The following is a 21,792-nucleotide window of genomic DNA, read 5'->3' as shown; positions in this document are numbered from 1 at the left end:
TAGTAAATCCTTTTATAATGCGATTTTTATCATTTGCCAAAAAGAGTTGGAAGACCATGCCAGAATCTTCATTGCTGCTCTCTGGAGTTTGCATATGGCCTCTCCTGTCATATGATACCTGATGTAATTTCAATGTTCTAGCAAGCAGGAACAAAGGGGACCTTTCTGTCATTGAGGGCCCCCATAGGTGGCCTTCAAGGGACGTGTTGTTTGAACAGGTGTGGGGTGAGTGTGTGCCACCTTGATTTCAAAGTTCTCGTGGATGTGAGGGAGGAAGACCATTTCCTCTTCATCCCACATCTGTCTGTCATCAGTTTGTATCCGCCCCCTGATTCTCCATCGCTGCCGGCCCAGCCGGATTAACACCTACGCAGAGGCAGTGGCTCAGAGTGTGTTTGTGTGTATGTGCGCGTGTGTGTCATTCCACTGCAAATTAGGTCATTGGAAATTCAGTCTTAAATGTATAAGAGAAATAATTCAAGAAATGTGTAATTCCTGTGATACATCTGGCATAAAGGAGCCCCAACTGTATTTATTTTTCCTCATATAGCTCAGCCTAAGAATAGTTTCAGTGCTAATATAAATGAAGATTTCCATTTGCTTTGTGGTAGAGAATGAACTGGGGGATAAAGAATAAGTCTGACCCAGAAATGAGGCTCCAATGGTATATTTTCTTACCTCATACTGGTCCCCTGGGCAGAGGCGAGCAAAGCCAATCAACCCTGTGAGAGGGAGAGAGAGTGACGGAGTGGGGGACTTTAATGTTTGCACTGAGGTACTCAGTGTAATTGAGAATAGTGATTTATACCTTTCATTTTGATTTGTAGTTCTCCTAGTAGAATCTCGAGCTCGCCCTCCATTGCACACATATCCTGTAAGCACAAGGATATTTAGTATTGCTAAAATGTCTTCTGCATATTCTTCCTCGTCATCTTAAACAGTGTAACAAGTGAAACTAGTCATAGACAGCTCAAAACAGCTGGACGCAGGTTGGAGCGACTCCATCGGAAAACAGGTCTGACAATTCATAAGGACCTATATTTTAACCACCTGCTTCTCTATAAAAACAGTCTTCAAACAGCTAAGTCCAAATACTACTCCCAATTAATCAGCACTTCTGATGGTAATACTAGGGCTTTATTTTCCCTTGTTAACTCCACTCTCCAACCACCGGACTCTTTACCTACACATTTTTATTCTGTTGATCACTGTAATTTATTAATGTCATTTTTTAATACAAAAATCAATCAAATACACCTTCAGTTGCAGGCTGTGACTTCCTACACCTTCCCTGCCCTGGTTTCAGTTCCTCCAATTCCTCCATTTACACATTTTCAGCTTCCTACTATTTCTGATATTACCAAGCTTATTCATAAATCAAAACTATCCACTTCTCAGCTAGATCCACTCCCAACACCCCTGGTTAAAACATGTTTACCCTCCATTGTGCCTCTTATAACGAATATTATTCATTCTTCTCTCACCTCTAGGTGTGTTCCTTCGTCTTTAAAAACTGCTGCAGTCACCCCTATTTTAAAAAGACCCGGTTTAGATCCAAACAACCTAAATAACCTTCGTCCTATCTCCAACCTACCATTTCTTTCCAAAATCCTGGAGAAGACAGTAGCGGCACAAGTTAATTCTCACCTTTCCGACAATCACCTCTATGAACAGTTTCAATCTGGTTTCCGTCCCTATCATAGCACTGAAACAGCTTTAGTTAAAATAACAAATGATCTACTGACTGCAGCAGATTCAGGTTTACTGTCCATACTCATTCTTCTTGATCTGACTGCTGCATTCGACACCATCTCCCATCCTATCCTCCTCCAGAGATTGTCTGATATTGGTTTTTGCAATAAACCCCTGGACTGGTTCACCTCTTACCTCTCTGACCGCACTCAGTTCATTCAGTTAAAAACTTTTGCATCCCAGCCATCCCCCCTCACTTCTGGTGTCCCACAGGGGTCGGTTCTTGGTCCTATTCTTTTTATTATTTATCTTCTTCCCCTAGGTCACATTTTTCGTAAGTACAACATCCATTTTCATTGCTATGCAGACGACACCCAGCTCTACCTCTCTAGCAAACCTAATTCCATCCTTCCACCTTTATCCCTATGTGATTGCCTCCAGGAAGTTAAGTTATGGTTCTCCTCAAATTTTCTCAAACTCAACAGTGATAAAACAGAGGTTCTCCTCATTGGTTCCAAATCTGTCCTCTCCAAAGCTAACAGTTTATCCATTTCTATTGATAACACCTTGGTCTCCTCTTCTCAGCAGGTTAAGAGTTTGGGTGTTGTCCTCGATAGCACTCTGTCTTTTCAATCCCACATAAATACCATCACTCGTTCTGCTTATTTCTATCTTCGTCACATAAATCGTCTTCGTTCTTCCCTCACCTCTGCCGATACTGCCATCCTGGTTCACTCCCTGGTCACATCTCTTCTTGACTACTGTAATTCTCTTTTGTTTGGTCTTCCCCTCAAGTACCTCCAGAAGTTACAACTGGTTCAGAATGCTGCAGCTCGCATAATCACTAAAACTCCATCCACTCACCACATCACCCCTGTTCTTCGACACCTCCACTGGCTCCCTGTTAAATTCCGCATCAACTACAAACTTCTACTGCTCACCTTTAAAGCTATACATCAACTTGCCCCTTCGTATCTCACCGAGCTCCTCCACATACATAGATCTAGCCGGACACTTAGATCCTCCTTATCCATATCACTTACAGTTCCCTCAGCCCGCTTAATCACCATGGGTGCTAGAGCTTTCAGTTGCTCTGCTCCTCGTCTCTGGAACTCTCTCCCACCTGATATCCGCAATATTACTTCACTGGACACTTTTAAATCACAACTAAAAACTCATCTGTTTAGGTCTGCTTACAGCTCCTAGTTTGTGTTTTATCTTGTATTTTTTGTTTTATATCACTGAATGTTTTATGTTTTAATTGCTGCTATATGTACGGTGTCCTTGAGAGCCCTGAAAGGCGCCTATAAATAAAATGCATTATTATTATTATTAGACCAGAAATAACAACCTCTTGTTAGTTTTAAATGGGCAATTAATCGTTTTTACCAGCAAAACATAAGGTAATATCTATGAAAGTGATGTTATTTATACATTGCTTATATTTAGTGCAGCTCATAAGAGATGAAGAATCAAACTGCTTTGTAGTCTTTACACAAACCAGTTTATGTCTTAGAGAGACAGCCCCCTGTCCCATAGAGACAGCCCCCTCTTCCAGAGGCAGCCTTGCTGATAATAGATTTAGTACAGAATCTCTGAAACATCCAGGCCACTAGGTGCCAGTACAATGGATGTTTCATAATGTGAAAAGATTCACTGTAAAAATGACGTATTGCTCCTTTAAAGTTACTACAGTTTAATGACTAATACATGTTGAGATGCAATTGACAAGACAGGACAACTGTACCACAGGCTGTTTTAAAGGCATACATGTCTTAAGCCATTTAGATCTGTGTTTCCTGCTGTTGAAGTTGAGAAAATACTGTACTTCAGAAGTAATTTCTTACTCTGCTCTCTAACACATGGATCACAGAAGCCATTTTAGCTTACATAGGAGAACCTAGTTCAACTGTCTGACTCCTTACTCAGTGACACTGGTGTTAGATCTTCTTGTGTTTAAACACATTCTTTGAATCTCTTGTGTCTGGCATCCTGTTTGATGATATTACAGTAACTTACAGATATTACAGTAACTTAAATATAATTTTAATAAACTTATATATAATTTTAATAATAATTTTAATAAGTGTAGGATTATCAAACATTTTACCTTCTTCATGGTCTTTCATTAAAAATTAACTACCATTGAAGATTAGTCAAGCCTGCACAATCTGCACAAGTCAAGCAGTTCTTCAACAATATATCCATCCAATACACCGTGTGAATTATGAAAAAAAGTCTTCAGCAGCTTGAAGAGACAAAGAATCCTAAGCACCATGAATAAGCCACTCCTTCCTTATTTGCATATTGCTTTTACATGCAAATGATTGGTGCATCATGGCACTCTAAGGATTTCTGAAGTAATCTTCCACCACCCAGCCAGTCAAGCAACCTTCATCTACCCAGCAACAGATGGTACAGCATGCATAAATTTCATTGACCCATTCCAGTGAGCAGGGACCTGGCATGAAGGGGGTTTTGTGTGAAAGGGAAAATAAACAGAGAGACAGTGTCTGTTGTTCCTCTGGTATAAACAGCACGGAGTTCCTATTTTAAAGTAGTAAAAAATGCTTGTTTGATTATGTGTGCACTGTGATTGTATGTGTGCATGTGCGTGTGTGTGTATATGTGTGTGTGTGTTTGTATGTATATATATATATATGTGTGTGTGTGTGTGTGTGTGTGTGTGTGTGTGTGTGTGTACCTCCAGGCTGTGTCTGTGGTTGCGGTTAAGCTCCAGCAGACTCTCTCTTGATGCTCGTGAGGATGGAGAGAGTGAGAACGCTCGCTTCATGTTCACTGCACCTTGACACAGTCTCCACTGGATACAGTACGTCTCATACAGCTCCTCCACCTGACACCCCCACCCCACATATATACATTCAACTACATCCACACATGCTCTTTCACCTGGTTTAGATTACCATCTTCTCCTTAGACCAGGAACCTCTCACATCTACACATGTCCTAACATATCAGAGTTTATTAAATCTTTTAAAAACATACTCTGTCAGTCCTATCTGTTTGAGAAGAACAAAGAAAGCTGAATCCTAAATGCAGAGAAGGAGTTGGTTTTAGAGACTATTACCTTACTAATTTGGAACTCTAATCGTCGTATGTATCTTTCCAATGCTCGTATCTCCTGTGGTTATAAATGTAAAATGATTAGACAACCAGCTTTTCTAAATTGGGAGACAACAAATTTGAAGGATTCGCTACGTGTGCATTTTCCTGAGCCAAGGAAAAACTCACCTTCTCTAAGTCATAGAAAAAAGCCTAGAAGAGAAAGAGGGGGAAAGTGGTTTGAAGTACTTATAGTTTAGCTAATGCTGACCTAAAACTAAACTTGTCTGTACTGCGTTAAAAGACCACAAAAAATCATGTGCTAGCCTGCCAAAATCAAAGGCCAAAACTATCTTACTACAAATGGATGACATTTTGATTACAAGGGCTGTATGTGCCAGTTGCTGACAGACTAGCTGCCTAAATGAAAGGGCATCAAAGAACACGGGTGGTGAAGCTCACCAGTCTTGAGTTTCTTTTTGTGTTTCTCTGCTGAGATGAGAGGAAGTCCAGCTCTGTCTGATGACCTTCCAGATACTCCCTATGGGCAAAGTGCTGTTAACACCTGTATTACTTCATATCATCTAATGTGCACACCACAGTAACACATGCACATTCCCCTAGGAGAGACTCCAATACTGACGTATCCCATACCAGTGTGAACCTCACTTTTTACCAACCAGCTTTATACAAAGTATGTTATTTTTTAAATGATAATATACTACTTTTCTATAGAAGGCATTTTGTGTATTTTACGCTTCATATTTTGATTTGCCTTATCAGGTCATTAGCATTGTATCAGGGAAGCAGCTTATATTGAATATGTGTGATCAGAACATACTTCAGTCCCTTCCTTAAGGCCTGGAAGATTCTGTCCACCTGCTCAGGCTGATGCCCCCAAATGCCAGCCATCCGAGCTGACGGTGAGATTCTCGGCGATTTTCCGGTCATAACTTTGGTGCGTAGAGAATTACGAGCTGAAGATAGCCTTTAAGGAAAAGGAAGAAAATAATTAATGTATGGGCTTAATTTGTAACAGCTTAATTATAACATTTTAATGAATGTGCTTCAGTTAAACGATGTCAATGTATATGCTTCACTTATAACATCCTAATGCATATGCTTCAGTTATAATATATTAAAGCATGTGATTCAGTTATATTATATTAAACATGTGTTTCAGTTATAATATATTAAAGCGTGTGTTTAAGTTGATCTTAATGCATGGTTCAGTGACATCTTAATGTATATTCTTCAGTTTTTAAATCTTAATGTAAGTGAACTATGCAACTTAGAAACATAAATAAACTTTTCTTCCCAAGGAATGCATTCCTGAGTGTGGCCCTTGGGTTCAGTATAAAAGTCCTCTTTATACCATATGATGTACTATATGATTTACATGTGGATTTACATGTGGACACGGACGTAGTTTTGGGGGGGGACGGGGGGGACATGTCCCCCCCACTTTTTCAAAAGCCGGTTTTGGTCCCCCCCAGTTTTTACAGTTAAAACCAAATATTTAAGTAGTGACAAAGTCGTGTCCCCCCCACTTTTTAACGGTAAAAAAACCAATATCCAAATAGCGACAAATCTAGCACTAGGATCATGCAGCACCCCCCCCCCCCCCCCCCCCGCTTAACAGTTTGCCACCCCAGGTTGTGTCCCCCCCACTTGTGAAATCAAAACTACGTCCATGCATGTGGATTCTTTATTGTTGCAATGTATGATATCAATTATGTGACTGGGTTTGGACATTAAAATGTGGGGTGATACTGTGACATTTGCATGGGAATTCATCACACAGACAGATGACCCGTGCAGACCTTCTCATCTAGAGATCATTACCATTATACAACAATAAACAAATTACATTATGTTATAATAGTATAAATTATATGTACCTGCATATATTTACATTTGTCTTTTATTCAGGGCAACTTACATATATTTAGCCGTATGACAGTGTATGTGCTCCCTGGGAATCGAACAGCACAGTGATATAAGCACCATGGTCTACATACTCTACACAAGCTCATAACTAAGTTCACCACCACAATACATAGAGCATTATTTAGTGTGAGAGACTTTTTTCTAGTCTAAATAGTTTAGATTGTAACAGACACAAATATTAACTAAAGCAAACATATAGACAGCAGACAATGCAGAGAAAATTGATGCATAGAATTTATGAGAAAACCATTAAGGGTCCCTAATCTTCATTTTCAAACACACACACACACACACACACACACACACACACACACACACACACACAAACACACACACACACACACACACACACACACACACACACACACACATACACACACACACACACACACACACACACACACACACACACACACACACACACACTTGCCTGCGTCGGCTAGTTAGTGTGTTGACTCCAGTGAAGGAGCGACTCCTCTGCACCATACCGCCTTCACCTGGACAATCGAACTGCAACTTCACCGACATCCCGACATCCCTTCACTGCCTGCAACACACACACACACACACACACACACACACACACACCCATGGCAGGGGGTCACAAACTTGGCCTCATGTCATCATATATGACTTGGTACAATGAATCTTTTACCCCTGGATCTTCTAAAGTAGAGTTGCTTCTAAAGCAGTTTTCTGCTGCAGTTATGAAACTTATGGGGTATTTGCGATATATGAGGTATATGGGGTATATGGGAATACATGGGCAATTGGAAAGCTGTAATAAAAAAGAAGTTACATTTGCAATATATGCAATAAGTAATGTACAGTATACAATAAGCAAGTTCTGAAAAATATCACAATGGTTCTCAGTCATTCTCTCATTTTCATTTCTCCTTTTATTCCCTATTCATCTCAATACATGTCTGGATTCAATCTTCAACCTCCTACACAGGCCCATAATTCCTTTGTCATGTGTGCATGCATGTCTCTCATACACACTCAAACCCTCATGCTCACGGGGGTCATCACTGCATCCTCTAATCGCAAAACTCCTTAATAGTGGTCGCACAATAACCTCAGACATATTTATTCTGTATTCTTCCAATCTAATCCTTCCCTCAGACCTCCATCACGTTGGGTCACCAATCTGGAGTATCTAATATCTGATTAAAATATTGCATCGTACTGCTGTTGCTGCTAGCATTTGCAGACCATGAATATGGCTTTTACACCTGGCTGACTTAAAGAACTTCTGTGTCTTGCTGTGGCCCACATGCGAGAGTGGGAGAAGGATAAGAGACGAAAACAGGAAGACAGGAAGACAGGAAGACAGGAAAAGAGGAAGAGAGGGAAACATACAGGTCATAATGGAGAAAGCAGAAGCAATTGTCCCTGTCTCCAAAGCTGTAACTCATATTCTGTTTTCTACAACAGGAAATGTGTGGGACACTCTGTCAGACCCTATAGAAGATCAGTGTGGGGGAGATCTATATGACAGCAGGTATCAATATTCACAGTAAATAGCCTCCAACTAACTCAGAGTGCATCTGGTCCATGTGGGCAGAGTTCCATCTGATTCTTCTCTTCATATTCTCTTCTCTTCTTCTCTACTCTATCTGACATGATGTGTTCAAATTAGATACAATATTATAGACGTCTATAATATATGGATATAGAAGTAATGAACACATTGGTATGTGTGGAACAATTACAGAGAACAAAAAGAAAATTATTAAATTTTGAGTCAGAACATGTAATTCCACTAACTATGAGTGTACTGTGCACTTTAATGTTACACACATTTTCTTAATAAACTTATCACCATGTTGCTTTGATTACATCATTTAAGGACCTTACGACAAGTCTTTAATGCTTGTGTTTGCATAGCTGATGTGCTTGTGTTTATAGTGTGTGAAAGAGGGTGCATAAACACTATATCATGGACTTAGCAAGATAATCTATGTTTGGATGTAGTGTGTGCATCCACCCCAGGAACCGAACCCTCACGATGGGATGTGCAGAAAGGCTTAAGAGGGGCAGCCAACCGTAATATTAGCACAGGGATCATGTCCAGCATGTGAGATGTGGAAAAAAAAACATTTTTTTCATTTTGTTTTTTGGCAGGATGTAGAAAAACAGAAGGGGGAGGATCACTGTTTGTTAGATGTGATTTAGATCAGTGTATTTGCTATGAAATCGAACAAAGCGAGTGGAAATTGGCACATTCCTTGCACTGCAACTTCATGGCATAATCGGTCATGGTGTGAGCGTTGACAGTTACTGATAACATAATCATTAAAATAGGCAGATATTCCCAGGAAGAACAAGATTGTCATCAATCATTTCCGGGGAGGGAGGGAGGGGTGAATAAACCATTGGTCCACAAGAGACACTTCTCCAGTTTTAGGAAAATGCTGTATGATATGAACATTGCAGAAGAGTTCACGCTGTCAGTCAAACTTTCTTGAACTTGTAATAATAAATCACTTACATGGTGATATATAAGATCCTTTCTTGTCTTTAAGATCCTTTCAACTTCATTGAAAGTTATAAAACTTCCCATCCACTACAGTAGTGGTCCAGTTTCAGTTCTGTAGTGCCACAGAGCTGCATGGTTAAGTGTAACCAGTCATCTGTCCCTTTGTTGAGATGGACTGAATGTTTTGGAGTAGGGAAACTATAATAAAGCTTTGGGAGGCCGTGGACCTCCAGGACTCGATGAGGACACCCTGCCCTGCAGGGCCAAATCAAGGAACTCCAAAGCATTTTATTATAAGGGCATAACTTCACTTGCACTGTTTACTTCTCCTGTTTGGGCGTGTTTTCGGCCTAAAGTGTTTCTAAACCTAAAACGATTATTTAAAACAAGATGTGTTAAATACTCCATAACAGATTTTTCCTTTCTTTCTTCCACATGATTGATAATATTCTGCTGCATATATTGGACACAAGAGGACTGAGAATTCCATAAGGTTGCTGAAATAGGATTTGAGGCGTAGTTTTTCTCTGAGGGAACTGTGCACAAGGGAACAGGAGAGAGTTAGTCATGAATGAACTCTGCCTCCCTTAGAGAAAGTCGCTGAGTACAGCTCTTCCTCAGTCTCTCTCTCTCTCTCTCTCTCTCTCTCTCTCTCTCTCTCTTACACACACACACACACACACACACACACACGCACACACACACGCACACACACACATGCAAACACCAAGGCTGTGTGCATAGTAAATGTTAATGAGATGATGAAATATTACCCAGTGCAAATTAGTGACACTCTAGAATGGGACAAACAATCAATCTGATAAAATGTGCTGAGTTAAAGTGGCATTAGTACATGAGAGAGTGAATACAAATGGGTACTAACGTTTATCTGTGACTATATTTATTTGCCTGTGCATTAGTAATGGTGTAAAGGAACAGTAGCTGGTGGAGAAGAAATCCATGTTCTCACTGTATTTAAAGGATTTAAAAAAGAGATTAAGAGAGGAGTCTGGAGTGAGGAGAACAAACATTAATCTTGCAGCATGTGTTAGCACACACACACACACACACACACACATACACACACACACTCTCTCTCTCTCTCTCTCTCACACACACACACACAACTGCACTTGGCTGGCCCATGTTTGGCCATGATAGATGACTGTAACATGTTTTAAAGCAAAGCACTGAAGGGTTTTGTACCATTTGGGAAAGGAGAGAGAGAGGACGAAAAGGTTGCCTTGGGAGAAATGGAATTTGACAAGGTAGGAAAGAAACTTTAATGATCTTAAAGCAGATGTGCTTAAAGCTACCATCCTGGACAGAACCATAGGATGTGAGTATGCCTATATCTTTATCTAAAAAGTGCAATTAAAAGCACTTTATTCACTACGATAGGTATAGTATTTTTTTATGTAAAATTAAGGTTATGAAATTACAGTTGGGTTTGATATTAAAGGACTGTAGAAGAACAAAGGAAACTTAGGTCAACCAGTCTTTTATCCCAACTTTAATATCTTCAATACTGGCGCTCCAATTAGCAGAACATATTAGCAGAAAGAATTGGTATTCGTGATTATGAGTACCAACAGTTTATTAACAGTTTAAAGGGAGGATAAAATGCAGACAAAACTTTGAACAGTGGAAAAATGAGTCATCTTTTACCCTTTAGCCTATTTCTGTATGTTTATATTAGGAGAAAGCCAAAGTGAGCTGGTAAGTATGAAGGTAAATCCGTACATTTACAAACAGCCAGCTCATGGGAACCACAAGATCTGATGCATGCTTTGCCTGGTGGCATAATATCCAGTTCATTTTACAGGACCAGCAGCACCATATAGCACAGTGTCCTACAACATGATATGGCCAAATTCAAGAGTGATCATAGACCCAAGGTGAAGACAGACACCTTCCACTGTCTCTATCATCACCAGATCATAACATCATTGCACCTTTATGGGAAATTGTAGTGCACAGATTGCAGTTAAGCAGATTCTCATCTCCCTTATCCTGTGATGAACGGGATATCTTTCTTCACAATTCACAACTTGTAGGACAGCATTCCAAAAGATACTACAGCTCTTCAGGAAGGACGTGTTGGTCTTATTCCTTTTAAAGCAGCCTTTCTCCTTTTAATTATATAGGTGTTTGTCCCACCAGCAGACCAGTGAATGTGAAGATGTTGAGTCCTACCTGAGGCCCAACATCCACTCTGGATGGACTGCTCAGTCTAGAAATACAACTACAAATAATGACATCTTCTAGCTGCCCTGCCTAATGGAGGATGGGCTCCCAGTTGAGTCTTGGTCCTCTCAAGGAGTTTTCCCACTGTCACCCCTTGTTTGCTCATTAGGCATCTGGACCCATGCGCTTGTAAAGTTGCTTTGTAGCATGTGTTGTAAAAAGCACTATATAAATCAAATTGACTTGACTTGTTGTTGTGAAAACATCTGAAGCATGTTACTATATACAAAGTAGAGAAGGATGATTTTGCACCTGCATCTGGCAACCACGCACAATTTTTGTCAAATCACCTTAAATTTGGTTTGCATTCTCCGCGATCTCCCAACATCCTAACAGTGAATGTTCACATGTCACATGTTCTCTGGGGAACAACACATCATAATAATAATAATTTTATAATAATAATTTCTATCATTTTCTTTAATTCACTGAAATGTCGTATGCTATAATATCAAACATATAGTCATTTCACCAAAAGTGAAAATCAAATGATCTGTGGATGTGCATCAAAAGAATAAATTTTTCATTAAATTTAAAACTGCCATGTCTATTTCTTAATCCCAGAGACTTAACAAACCAAATTAGTTCTCTATATAGATGACAAATTAGTTATCTGTATTAATTTTATTAGCACCAATACAATTGGCACAATAATAGATTTTCTTACTTATAACAATATTTGGAATTATACTTTAAAAGGTGGTTAATATAATTATCCATAACTTTTCTCTGATGACTCAGACTATAACATGGAGAAAATTGAATCATTAGTTATTTATTTAAGTACACTAAGGTTGCAGTCAATTACACACATTGTGTTTATTCCTGTATTATATTCATTCCCTTGGACATAAGTCGACTTATGTTAAAAAAAAAAACAGCTCATCTTATCCCGCTCTCCCCCACTTCAAATTCATATCTCACCAGAGTCCAGAGAGTTTGAGGGTTCAGCATAGTAATGTTTCTACTCCTAGTATCGTGTTTTTGTGGAGACAATCGGAAGTTGTTCCTGGGATCTGGTGGAGCCACTTTAGGGGTCAGACGTCCAAGTGTCCCTATCCCCACATGGATAACTACCCTGTCCCCACATGGATATCCACCCCGTCCCCACGTGTATATCCACCCTGTCCCCACATGGATATCCACCCCGTCCCCACGTGTATATCCACCCTGTCCCCACATGTATATCCACCCTGTCCCCACGTGTATATCCACCCTGTCCCCACATGTATATCCACCCTGTCCCCACGTGTATATCCACCCTGTCCCCACATGTATATCCACCCTGTCCCCACATGTATATCCACCCTGTCCCCACGTGTATATCCACCCTGTCCCCACGTGTATATCCACCCTGTCCCCACGTGTATATCCACCCTGTCCCCACGTGTATATCCACCCTGTCCCCACATGGATATCCACCCTGTCCCCACGTGTATAACCACCCTGTCCCCACGTGGATATCCACCCTGTCCCCACGTGTATATCCACTACATCCCCACGTGTATATCCACCCTGTCCCCACGTGTATATCCACCCTGTCCCCACGTGTATATCCACCCTGTCCCCACGTGTATATCCACCCTGTCCCCACGTGTATATCCACCCTGTCCCCACATGGATATCCACCCTGTCCCCACGTGTATAACCACTACATCCCCACGTGTATATCCACTACATCCCCACGTGTATATCCACTACATCCCCACGTGTATAACCACTACATCCCCACGTGTATATCCACTACATCCCCACGTGTATATCCACTACATCCCCACGTGGATAACCTTGATGTTAACCTTCCACATTCTATTTCTTTTTTCAGGTCCTGGTATTGTTTAAGGTTCTCATATTCCTTCATTTGGTTTCTATCACTTTGAAACTACATTTATTACCACTCTAGTTTTCTGGATCTGTAGCAGTGCCTGGTTGGTTGGCCAATACGTGTTTATCAGTCTGGAGGTCCCACAGGACCTTAGCCTTGTTGTTCACCACTCTCTGAGGTTCCTGCTATTTGAACGTGGGGGTGATCAGCTCAAATGTTTCTGTATATGATCTCTGCCACTTGTTTGTATTTCTCAGTGTATGTTTCCCTGCCAGAGTCATGCTGGAATGTCTCAGAGGCCCCTTGACGTTGTGTCCTGGGTCTTCTCTGGTGTGACAAACCCCTGATTTCATCATCCTAATGCCTAATGACTGATCTTGTGCTGCCATGATTAGTGACTCTGTGCTATCAGTCTGGCCTTTCCCTGCTGTAAGGACTGTCTCATGTTAGCCACCTGTGATGTTTTTTGGTGATACACTCCATGGAGTGGCTCATCCTACCTTGGTACCTTCTCTGCTTCTATGGTGACCAGATCTCCCATCTTACAGAGTTACGCCCTCATCAGCTAACTGGGGGCTACCACTTGGGTGTATTTATGAATGTTTTGTGTTTCAACCTGGACAGTGGATCCACTTTGTAGGACCTGTGCTCCGCCTTTCAGCTGGTGTTCCGTAATGGGAAAGAAAAATCCCAAACAATATAACAAAATAAAACTATTGGCTAACTAATTGTTGCATATAAATTCTAATAGTCTCTGTTATTATTATTGTTTGAAGTTTGATTACTAAAGTAGCATGAACATTTAAATTAGTTTTATACTGTAGTAAATTCATTCTTGGACCTGGCACTCACTTAAAATTTTTGTAGCCTGTTAACTTGACCACATTAGACAGGATTGTGGTGTAAGTCTATTGTGCTGTATTTAAGTAAATGTGTATTGGCCTCTGTTTATCCACAGGTGTCTCCTGATTTGGTCCTTGAGAATGTGCATTTGCAGCTACACACATCATCTGGCCCAACTACACAATGATGAAGGTTCTAAGCACACAAACCTGTGGAAGGAAAATGCCTCAGAATGATTTCCTTGTGTTTAGCACACGTGGCTTTGTACATACTTGCCAAGGGACATTTGGCCTAACTGCTCCCTCGTAATTTATATGATCTTTGGTATGATGCATGTCTGTGTATGTGTGCATGTGTGACTGTGTGTGTGTGTGTGTGTGTGTGTGTGTGTGTGTGTGTGTGTGTGTGTGTGTGTGTGTGTGTGTGTGTGTGTGCGTGTGTGTGTGTGTGTGTGTGTGAGTGTGTGTGAGAGAGAGAGAAAGAGAGAGAGAGAGAGTTAGAGAAAGAGAGAAAGGGAGAGAGAGAGAGACAGAGAGAGAGAGAGAGACAGAGAGAGAGGTGCCGAATTCTAATAAATCACTTAGAGGTCAAGAGTAATTCTTAAAATCACCTTTCCCCCATTACAATGGGCCCCCAAGGAGTCATGCCCCAGTACACAGCACACTCACACACTCAGTTCCATTGTCTTTTTCTGTCTGACACACACACACACACACACACACACACACACACACACACACACACACACACAGACACGAGTTTGGAAAACTTGGCGTGTTCTATCCATTGGCCATTCTTTTATATACATGCATGTCCCATGGAAATGTTTACCCAAGCACTGGTAGGACCACTCCATTCTGGATGGCTAGAGAAAAAGCTTCTAAATAACGTATAATACCTGATTATTTCCTGGAAGTATAAACGACAATACACACCTGAAACCATACAGTATGAAGTCGCCACAAAGACTCTTGAGTTAGTGAGCTGACCATGGGGGTTTGACATATAATCATGAAGGTGACAGCAACTTCCTCTCCACAGGTAAACTGCTAGAGTGCACACTATGATGTAGCTTAGCTCAGTTAAGTGGAAAAGAAAATGAAAATATACATTTTAATTCATTAAATATTGGAGTTAAGGTGAGGTGATTTTCCCTTAAACAAATTCTACACAGTTATTGCTGTATCAAAGTAATGGGTAGGATTGTATGTAGTATTCTATGATCATTTTAATTATGTCAGATAATTAGGAATATCCTACCTTTATTCATATTTCAAGAATAATGTTCAAGCCTTTAGTATAACTAAAAATATAAAGCAAACATACAAGTCTGATGTACACAATACACAGAATTTATTATCAACACAAGAATTTAGGACATACTTTATGATCATTTGAACCATTTGCCCAGTATTATGAATATAGACAGGATAATATTATGCTTTGAGAGTTTATCACATTTAAATTATATATTTTACAGATGAATCTAATGCTCAATACCTCCTTCCAAGCAAGTCTGCCTTTCCCAACAGAGTGTACTGTTGAGCTTTATTGTATTTTCCTGTTCCCTTGTTTATGTGCCAGTATTTTTATACTTCATTTCAGAATAAGTCATGTTAGCCTTCACATTACTGAGAAACAGTTCTTAATCATGGGGTTTTAACTTCTTTTTAAGGTCATGGGGAAAAGGAATTCATCACTAATGCTGCACATACGTCCTGTGTGTGTTCTCATCAACGCAGCATTTTAAAATGACAAGCTAGCTCTTTGATTATATTGGAACAAGTATTATGAAAGAATGCTGTAAACAAAACAGAAACCAAAATAATGGGGCTTGTGGCCAGATAAATAAAGTATTAAAGACCTGGCCTGGTGCCCCCTGGTGGACCCAAAGTGTATACAACATGTTTCTGATATTTAAAAGGTTCATCTTTGTTTGCTTTAGCATTTTATTCCATAACGGAAAAGCAAGTGAGCATTTTTTCTATGGACTGTGTTGTTGTAATTGCAACAACTGAGATTTATTTGGTAGAATAGCTGCACAAAATACACGTTACTCCATCAAGCAGGATCAGGTCATGAAGGCTGCACTTGAATATGTATGTATATGTCTAGAAAATACATATTTTATATAAATATATTATATAATATAAATATATTTGAGTATCCTCAAAAGGCTACCAATGATAATTTATCCAGCATAGAAGCTGAACTGCATAGGGGTTATTCTTAAACGACACTTTCAAGCTGAATGGGAACTCAAACTGTCCAATTTGAAGGATGTTGATAGATTGTCTAAATAATTGTTTTTTTTTTTCCCACATCATTCAGATATTTATTTTTAAATATCTAGTGTATCTCCCTCACTTTTATACTGGATCTACCTTCCTTTAGGCACCTAGACTTGAACGATTGTTCTTTTGGCTTCATGTTTGAAGTGCTAATCGTTACTTTCTTCCAAACTTCCTGCACTTCTCTCCTTTGTTTTGCTTGTGTAAACGAATAAAGCTGAGCAGAAATGTGGCGGGTGGGTGAATTCATTGAGGATGAGAGTGCACTGGATACGTGGGTATCTCAGCAGGGTGTACCACCACTGAAGGACCAGAGTAGATGTTACACAAACATACCCTGGCTTCACACTCTCCATTTCTTCATTTCTGTTCATTCCCATATCCATACCCTTAAAAACACAATGGTTGACCTACTTCCACTTTGTCTGTATATAAAAATGTAAATATTTGACATGTGGAGTGTGTGATCTCATACAATCAGATATGAAACAATAGAACATCTCGCTCTTTACACTTTAGCTTTCACATTTGGAACTCATCCTGTTTACAGAGACGTGACCTCCTAATGACCCCACTGTAGATCTTACCGTTGGAATGACAGCTTATACACAGGCACGGAGCAGGACGTGGACACACACACTCACACACACACGCATGCACACACTCACACACACACGCATACACACACTCACACACACAAGCATACACACACTCACACACACAAGCATACACACACTCACACACACACACACATGCACACACTCACACACACAAGCTGCGTAATGTCTGAATCCCATAAATTAAGCATGCCAGGGCTCCACATCTTCTCTATCATGACTACAGAGAGCCATATGTTGCTGGAACTCACAAAACCGTGACCATATTTTGGAATTCCAGGACTGCGATTGTTCCACTGTAATGAATTGTGTCTCTAACCTCTATCTACATATGTTTGAACCTCTGGTTTAACTCTACTGTTTGCTTGATTCACATAAGGGTCCTGGTGTCCCTAGTTACAGTACCTTCACTAATTCCTTAACAGGCTATGCTATTTATTATTATTTTTTAAACACAGTGTCAGTGCATAGTAAAAGTAAAATCACACAAATTGTCCAAAGTGTGCTTTTGTGCTTGTAATGGAGGTTGCCAAATTTGCAGTATGGATGGGTAATTGGCTTGTATCTGCCTGGGTATGTGCTATCTGTAGAAGGCCACACGTCCCATTTGAAGGGTTTGACAGTGCATGTAGGAGGTAGATAATCTCTCTCTTCACTTTCTCTGCCCACCATATGCTACATGTGTGCACACACACAGAACATAAACAGGATGTGAGGATGTGATAAAAGTCTCAGAGGAGGCCTTGAGAGTAATTGGAATTAAATATGACAAACTACCTCGAAATAAACTGTGCTATATATGAGATAACGTGGCCTATGCTTTGAGGTTTGTACATAACATTAAAAAGACTTTCATAATGTCAATGTAAAATATGATAATGCGTTGTACAGTGTGTCCATATGTAGTTGAATACCCATTACACAACAATGAACATAACAGTTTAAAGCCCATTTCAAAAACTGGCCAAACGTCTTAATGCCCATTCCAGAATTAGCTCAGAGTTTCTAACAGAAAACATAGTATTACAGTATAACAATACTATTCTTATCAGGATGAATGAGTACTAAAACAGCCTCTCAGCTGCATGGGTCCCTGATTGGAGCATTAAGAACATAAAAATGGGTCAAAGTCAAAGGACATGAACAAATTTGTTTTGTGTATTTGTCTAACAGGTAGTACACAGATCAATTTATCGATGATTGGGAAAGTTGCATGAACTCATCCATACACAAAATCAGCTGTGTCAAATTATTTTAAATACTCCCAGACACAACTAATTAATTGGACCAAATTAGATTAGAACTGAAATGCAGGCTGTTCTCAGGCATAGACGGAGAATGAGTCAACCATGGAAAATGCACTGGCCAAAACGGTTATGCAGAGACACCACTGCCAGTGTCCTTTGGACTAATTAAAAACATTAATTCATGATAAAAGTAAAGGTGGAAAGCCATCAGATGGCCCAAGATTCCTAATTTATATCTTTGTACAACCTACTGCAATTTATAATCCCATTCAGTACCAACTTCTAGCTACAAGCATCAGGTCCATGGTCTTTCGAAAGGGTCCACGGTGCATGACAAGGTTATAATGCCTGAACTCAGACTTATACAAATATTCCTCAAAGTATGTCAGGATTTGGAGCCACAGACACTTTAATGGGATGTTTCTCTCCATTCCACTGGCACAAGAGAGATTAGAGATGAGAAATGAGAAAAAAGCAGAGAGAGAGAGAGAGAGAGAGCAGAAAGAAGTTCTCACACTGCACAGTGATATTCTGGCTTCTTTAAAATAGCTCACTTTTCAAATTTAACATTTGTAATAGAGTCATGTAATGTGGAATTCCATTTCAGATTCCCACAGTGGAGGTATACAGGAGAGAGAGAGAGAGAGAGAGAGAGAGAGAGAGAGAGAGAGAGAGAGAGAGAGAGAGAAGGCGGTACATAAGGATGAGTGGATGGAATGATGAAATGAGAAGGTGGGAAATCTTATGATGGTGAAGTAATGTAAACTGAGAAACATGGAGAGACGTACATGTCTCAGGGGACCTTTGCTCTCTGAAGGTGAGGGAACCTCTTCTTTTGTTTGTTTGATTTTTGGGTTTTTTTTCGTTCCTGTCAGCACTGGTTTGAATTAGAGCATGACCATGAGTTCTGTTAGAGGTCATCTGTCATCTTGGGGAGTGTATACTATGGCAGATATCAGCTCCGGCCTTCATTGCATTTAATGTGGGAAAGCAAAAATTTCAAGACACTAAATTCTCCCTTTTCCTTCCTTCTGCCCAGCTGAGCTCTTAAATTTAGGCTGTGCATGCACAATCTGTCAAACACATCTGTTAACAAAGTGAACGTTCCACACCTGAACCAGTGTTGTTGGCCCAACTCTGTTTATGCTACTGTTCTTAATTCTCCTGATGTATTGTATTTATAAATTTTCAAGTACACGTGCCTATTGAGCTGAAAAACATAAAACAGACCAAAAAAAAACACCCCCCCCCCCCCAAAAAAAAAAAACAAAAAACAAAAAACAAACAAACCACACAACCACACTATAAGCCCAGTCCACAGACAGAGAATCCCAGTCTTTCAACTCTTTGGTCTAAGTAAAGCTTTGCCCATTCTTATGGAGACTCTCACCACATCTTGACTGTCTGCCATGACGAGAAGAATGATGCCAAAAAGCCTGTGTTTGTTTCGTTTGGCGAAGCCAAGAGGCAGAGGGCATGGGAAACTCTGACAGCCTTGACACAGGGGCCAGCTCACCAACACTCACACCACATACACAGCGAGGAGCGAGATTCTTAAAGGAAACTCCTTGGCCTTAACTGCAAGTTGTTTTGTCATGGACAGACGATTCTGACATCACACAATCTAAAGACTAAGAGAAGAAGGCTTTTACATTATAGTGTATAGCTATAGCACTTAACTAGAAAGCACAAACTTCAATGACAGCTCAAGAAAGAAGACAGAGTGAAGTATCAGTATAATGACTGAATTACTCATAATAGCACAATTCTGTCTTACCAGAGTCAGCAGCACTCCTAGTCCAGAAGAGGGCTATATCTGACAGCAAAGCAAAAACATGTCCGTGCTCATCTCCCCAGCAGCGCGTTGGTGTGTGTGTGTGTGTGTGTGTGTGTGTGTGTGTGCGCGCAGATGTCTGTTGGCTCCTGATAGTGTAGCTCTGTCTAAGCTGGGAGGCACCAAGAAGCAGAAATGACACCCGATTCCAAGAAGCTGCTTTTACAGGACAAAGAAAAAAAGAGGCTGGACACATCAAATACTACTCACACCCAGGACACACAGTCTCTCCCTGTCTTCCACTCCCTCTCTCTCTCTCTCCCTGTCTCCCTCTTTTTCCTCCTAACCCCCTCCTTTCAGTCTTTATATACTTTTCCTTCTTTATTTTCAGAAGTCCCCCATATGCAACATCTGCTCTTTCTTCTCTTTTCCTCTCTCAACCCCCCCCCCCCAACACACACACACACACACACACACACACACACACACACACATGCACACACACACACACAAACATGCTTACACACTTTAGCCCAATATATATAAAATCTGTAAATTAGATATCTCTCTGAACCACATCTCAGCTGTCTTGACTCATGCCTTTGGCAGCATGACCAAAATGAAGAACTTGGAATAATTTGCACACCTCAGTTAAATATGCTCTAAATACACAGAAGAATCTTGGCCAACACCCCCGGTGGTGTGGTTCTATATTAAAAAATAGCTTTCTGAACATATTTTCTCACTCTATCACTGCTTTAGTCAATTTTATGAAGTTTGTGCAGTTAAATACATATTGAGGTAATGTGGACCCCTGCAGTATCCAAGTGCAATACACAAACCTGTGACAGAATTGTTTTCCTGGATTTATTCATCCTCATCACTTCATAAACTAAAGTCAGAAAACTGTCAGCATAGCTATTCCTTATATTCGAATACAGCAAATATATCAAATACAAGTGTAATGTCCACATCAAAACATACATAATATATTTATTTCCATTTTCATTTTGTAAAGCATTTGCTCTTATAAATATCCATGCATGCTATTGTACAATAACTCTACAAGGCATAAAAACACAAAAGATCCACCAGCTGCTGTAATGATAGCAGACTACCGCCCTCTTCTGGTACTACTTTGAGGTCACATATCAAAACCCACAACCAGTAATTTTTCTTTACTTTCAACATACACTGTTAAACCGCTAGAATGATACTATTAGGCCTGTTATATGAACAATATTAGCAGACTGTAGTTTGTAGTTGATAGAGAGAGTGAGAGTGAAAGAGAGAGACAGAGAGAGAGTTAGACAGAGATACACAGAAATATATATATATATAGAGAGAGAGTTAGTGTCCGTAGCTCTACAACATGAACTGCAGGAGTGTTTATAGTTTGAATATTCTTGAAAAAATGAACTTCTACAACACATGCCAGAGACTCTCTGGGCATGAGTCCAGGAGCACGCGCAGGAAACGAAAGTACGGGAGGAGGGAGGGGGAGGAGAGAGCATTGAGGAGGGGGGGGGGCATTGAGGAGGGGGAAGGAGAGAGAGCATTGAGGAGGGGGAGAGAGAGTATTGAGAAGGGAGGGGTGCTTTGGGGCGTTGTTAGAACTCTGAAACAGATGTCCACATCAATTTAACTGTTTCCTCTCCATACCTGAGCCCTGTCGCCAGAATGTTCATATAGATGTATGGAGTCATCGCTGTTTACAGTGACTAAGCCGCAGAATCACAATGTCAAAAAAAACTGCAGAAA

General features: G+C 40.3%; 1 protein-coding gene across 3 annotated transcripts in view; it reads right to left on the bottom strand.

The window, feature by feature from the left end:
* Positions 1–20,219, bottom strand: part of ripor3 (RIPOR family member 3) — a 36,360-nt gene extending 16,141 nt beyond the window's left edge. The window contains exons 1-10 of one of the 3 annotated variants that reach the window (XM_077013805.1): positions 20,035–20,219; positions 7,136–7,285; positions 5,597–5,743; positions 5,218–5,296; positions 4,945–4,968; positions 4,781–4,834; positions 4,397–4,546; positions 809–872; positions 679–722; positions 241–366 (exon numbers count right to left, since the gene is read on the bottom strand). In XM_077013805.1, the coding sequence (XP_076869920.1) occupies positions 241–366; positions 679–722; positions 809–872; positions 4,397–4,546; positions 4,781–4,834; positions 4,945–4,968; positions 5,218–5,296; positions 5,597–5,743; positions 7,136–7,233 (786 nt within the window). In that variant the 5' untranslated portion in view covers positions 7,234–7,285; positions 20,035–20,219. Of the gene's footprint in view, positions 1–240; positions 367–678; positions 723–808; positions 873–4,396; positions 4,547–4,780; positions 4,835–4,944; positions 4,969–5,217; positions 5,297–5,596; positions 5,744–6,697; positions 6,781–7,135; positions 7,286–20,034 lie in introns of those variants that run through there. The other 2 variants (XM_077013804.1, XM_077013806.1) reach the window with 2 other exon arrangements.
* Between the last annotated feature and the right edge of the window lie 1,573 nt (positions 20,220–21,792).

The sequence above is a fragment of the Brachyhypopomus gauderio genome, chromosome 8, assembly GCF_052324685.1.
Source record: "Brachyhypopomus gauderio isolate BG-103 chromosome 8, BGAUD_0.2, whole genome shotgun sequence".
Classification (NCBI taxonomy): domain Eukaryota; kingdom Metazoa; phylum Chordata; class Actinopteri; order Gymnotiformes; family Hypopomidae; genus Brachyhypopomus; species Brachyhypopomus gauderio.
The sequence above is the reverse complement of the archived record's forward strand: the minus strand, read 5'-3'. Positions and strand labels throughout refer to the sequence as shown.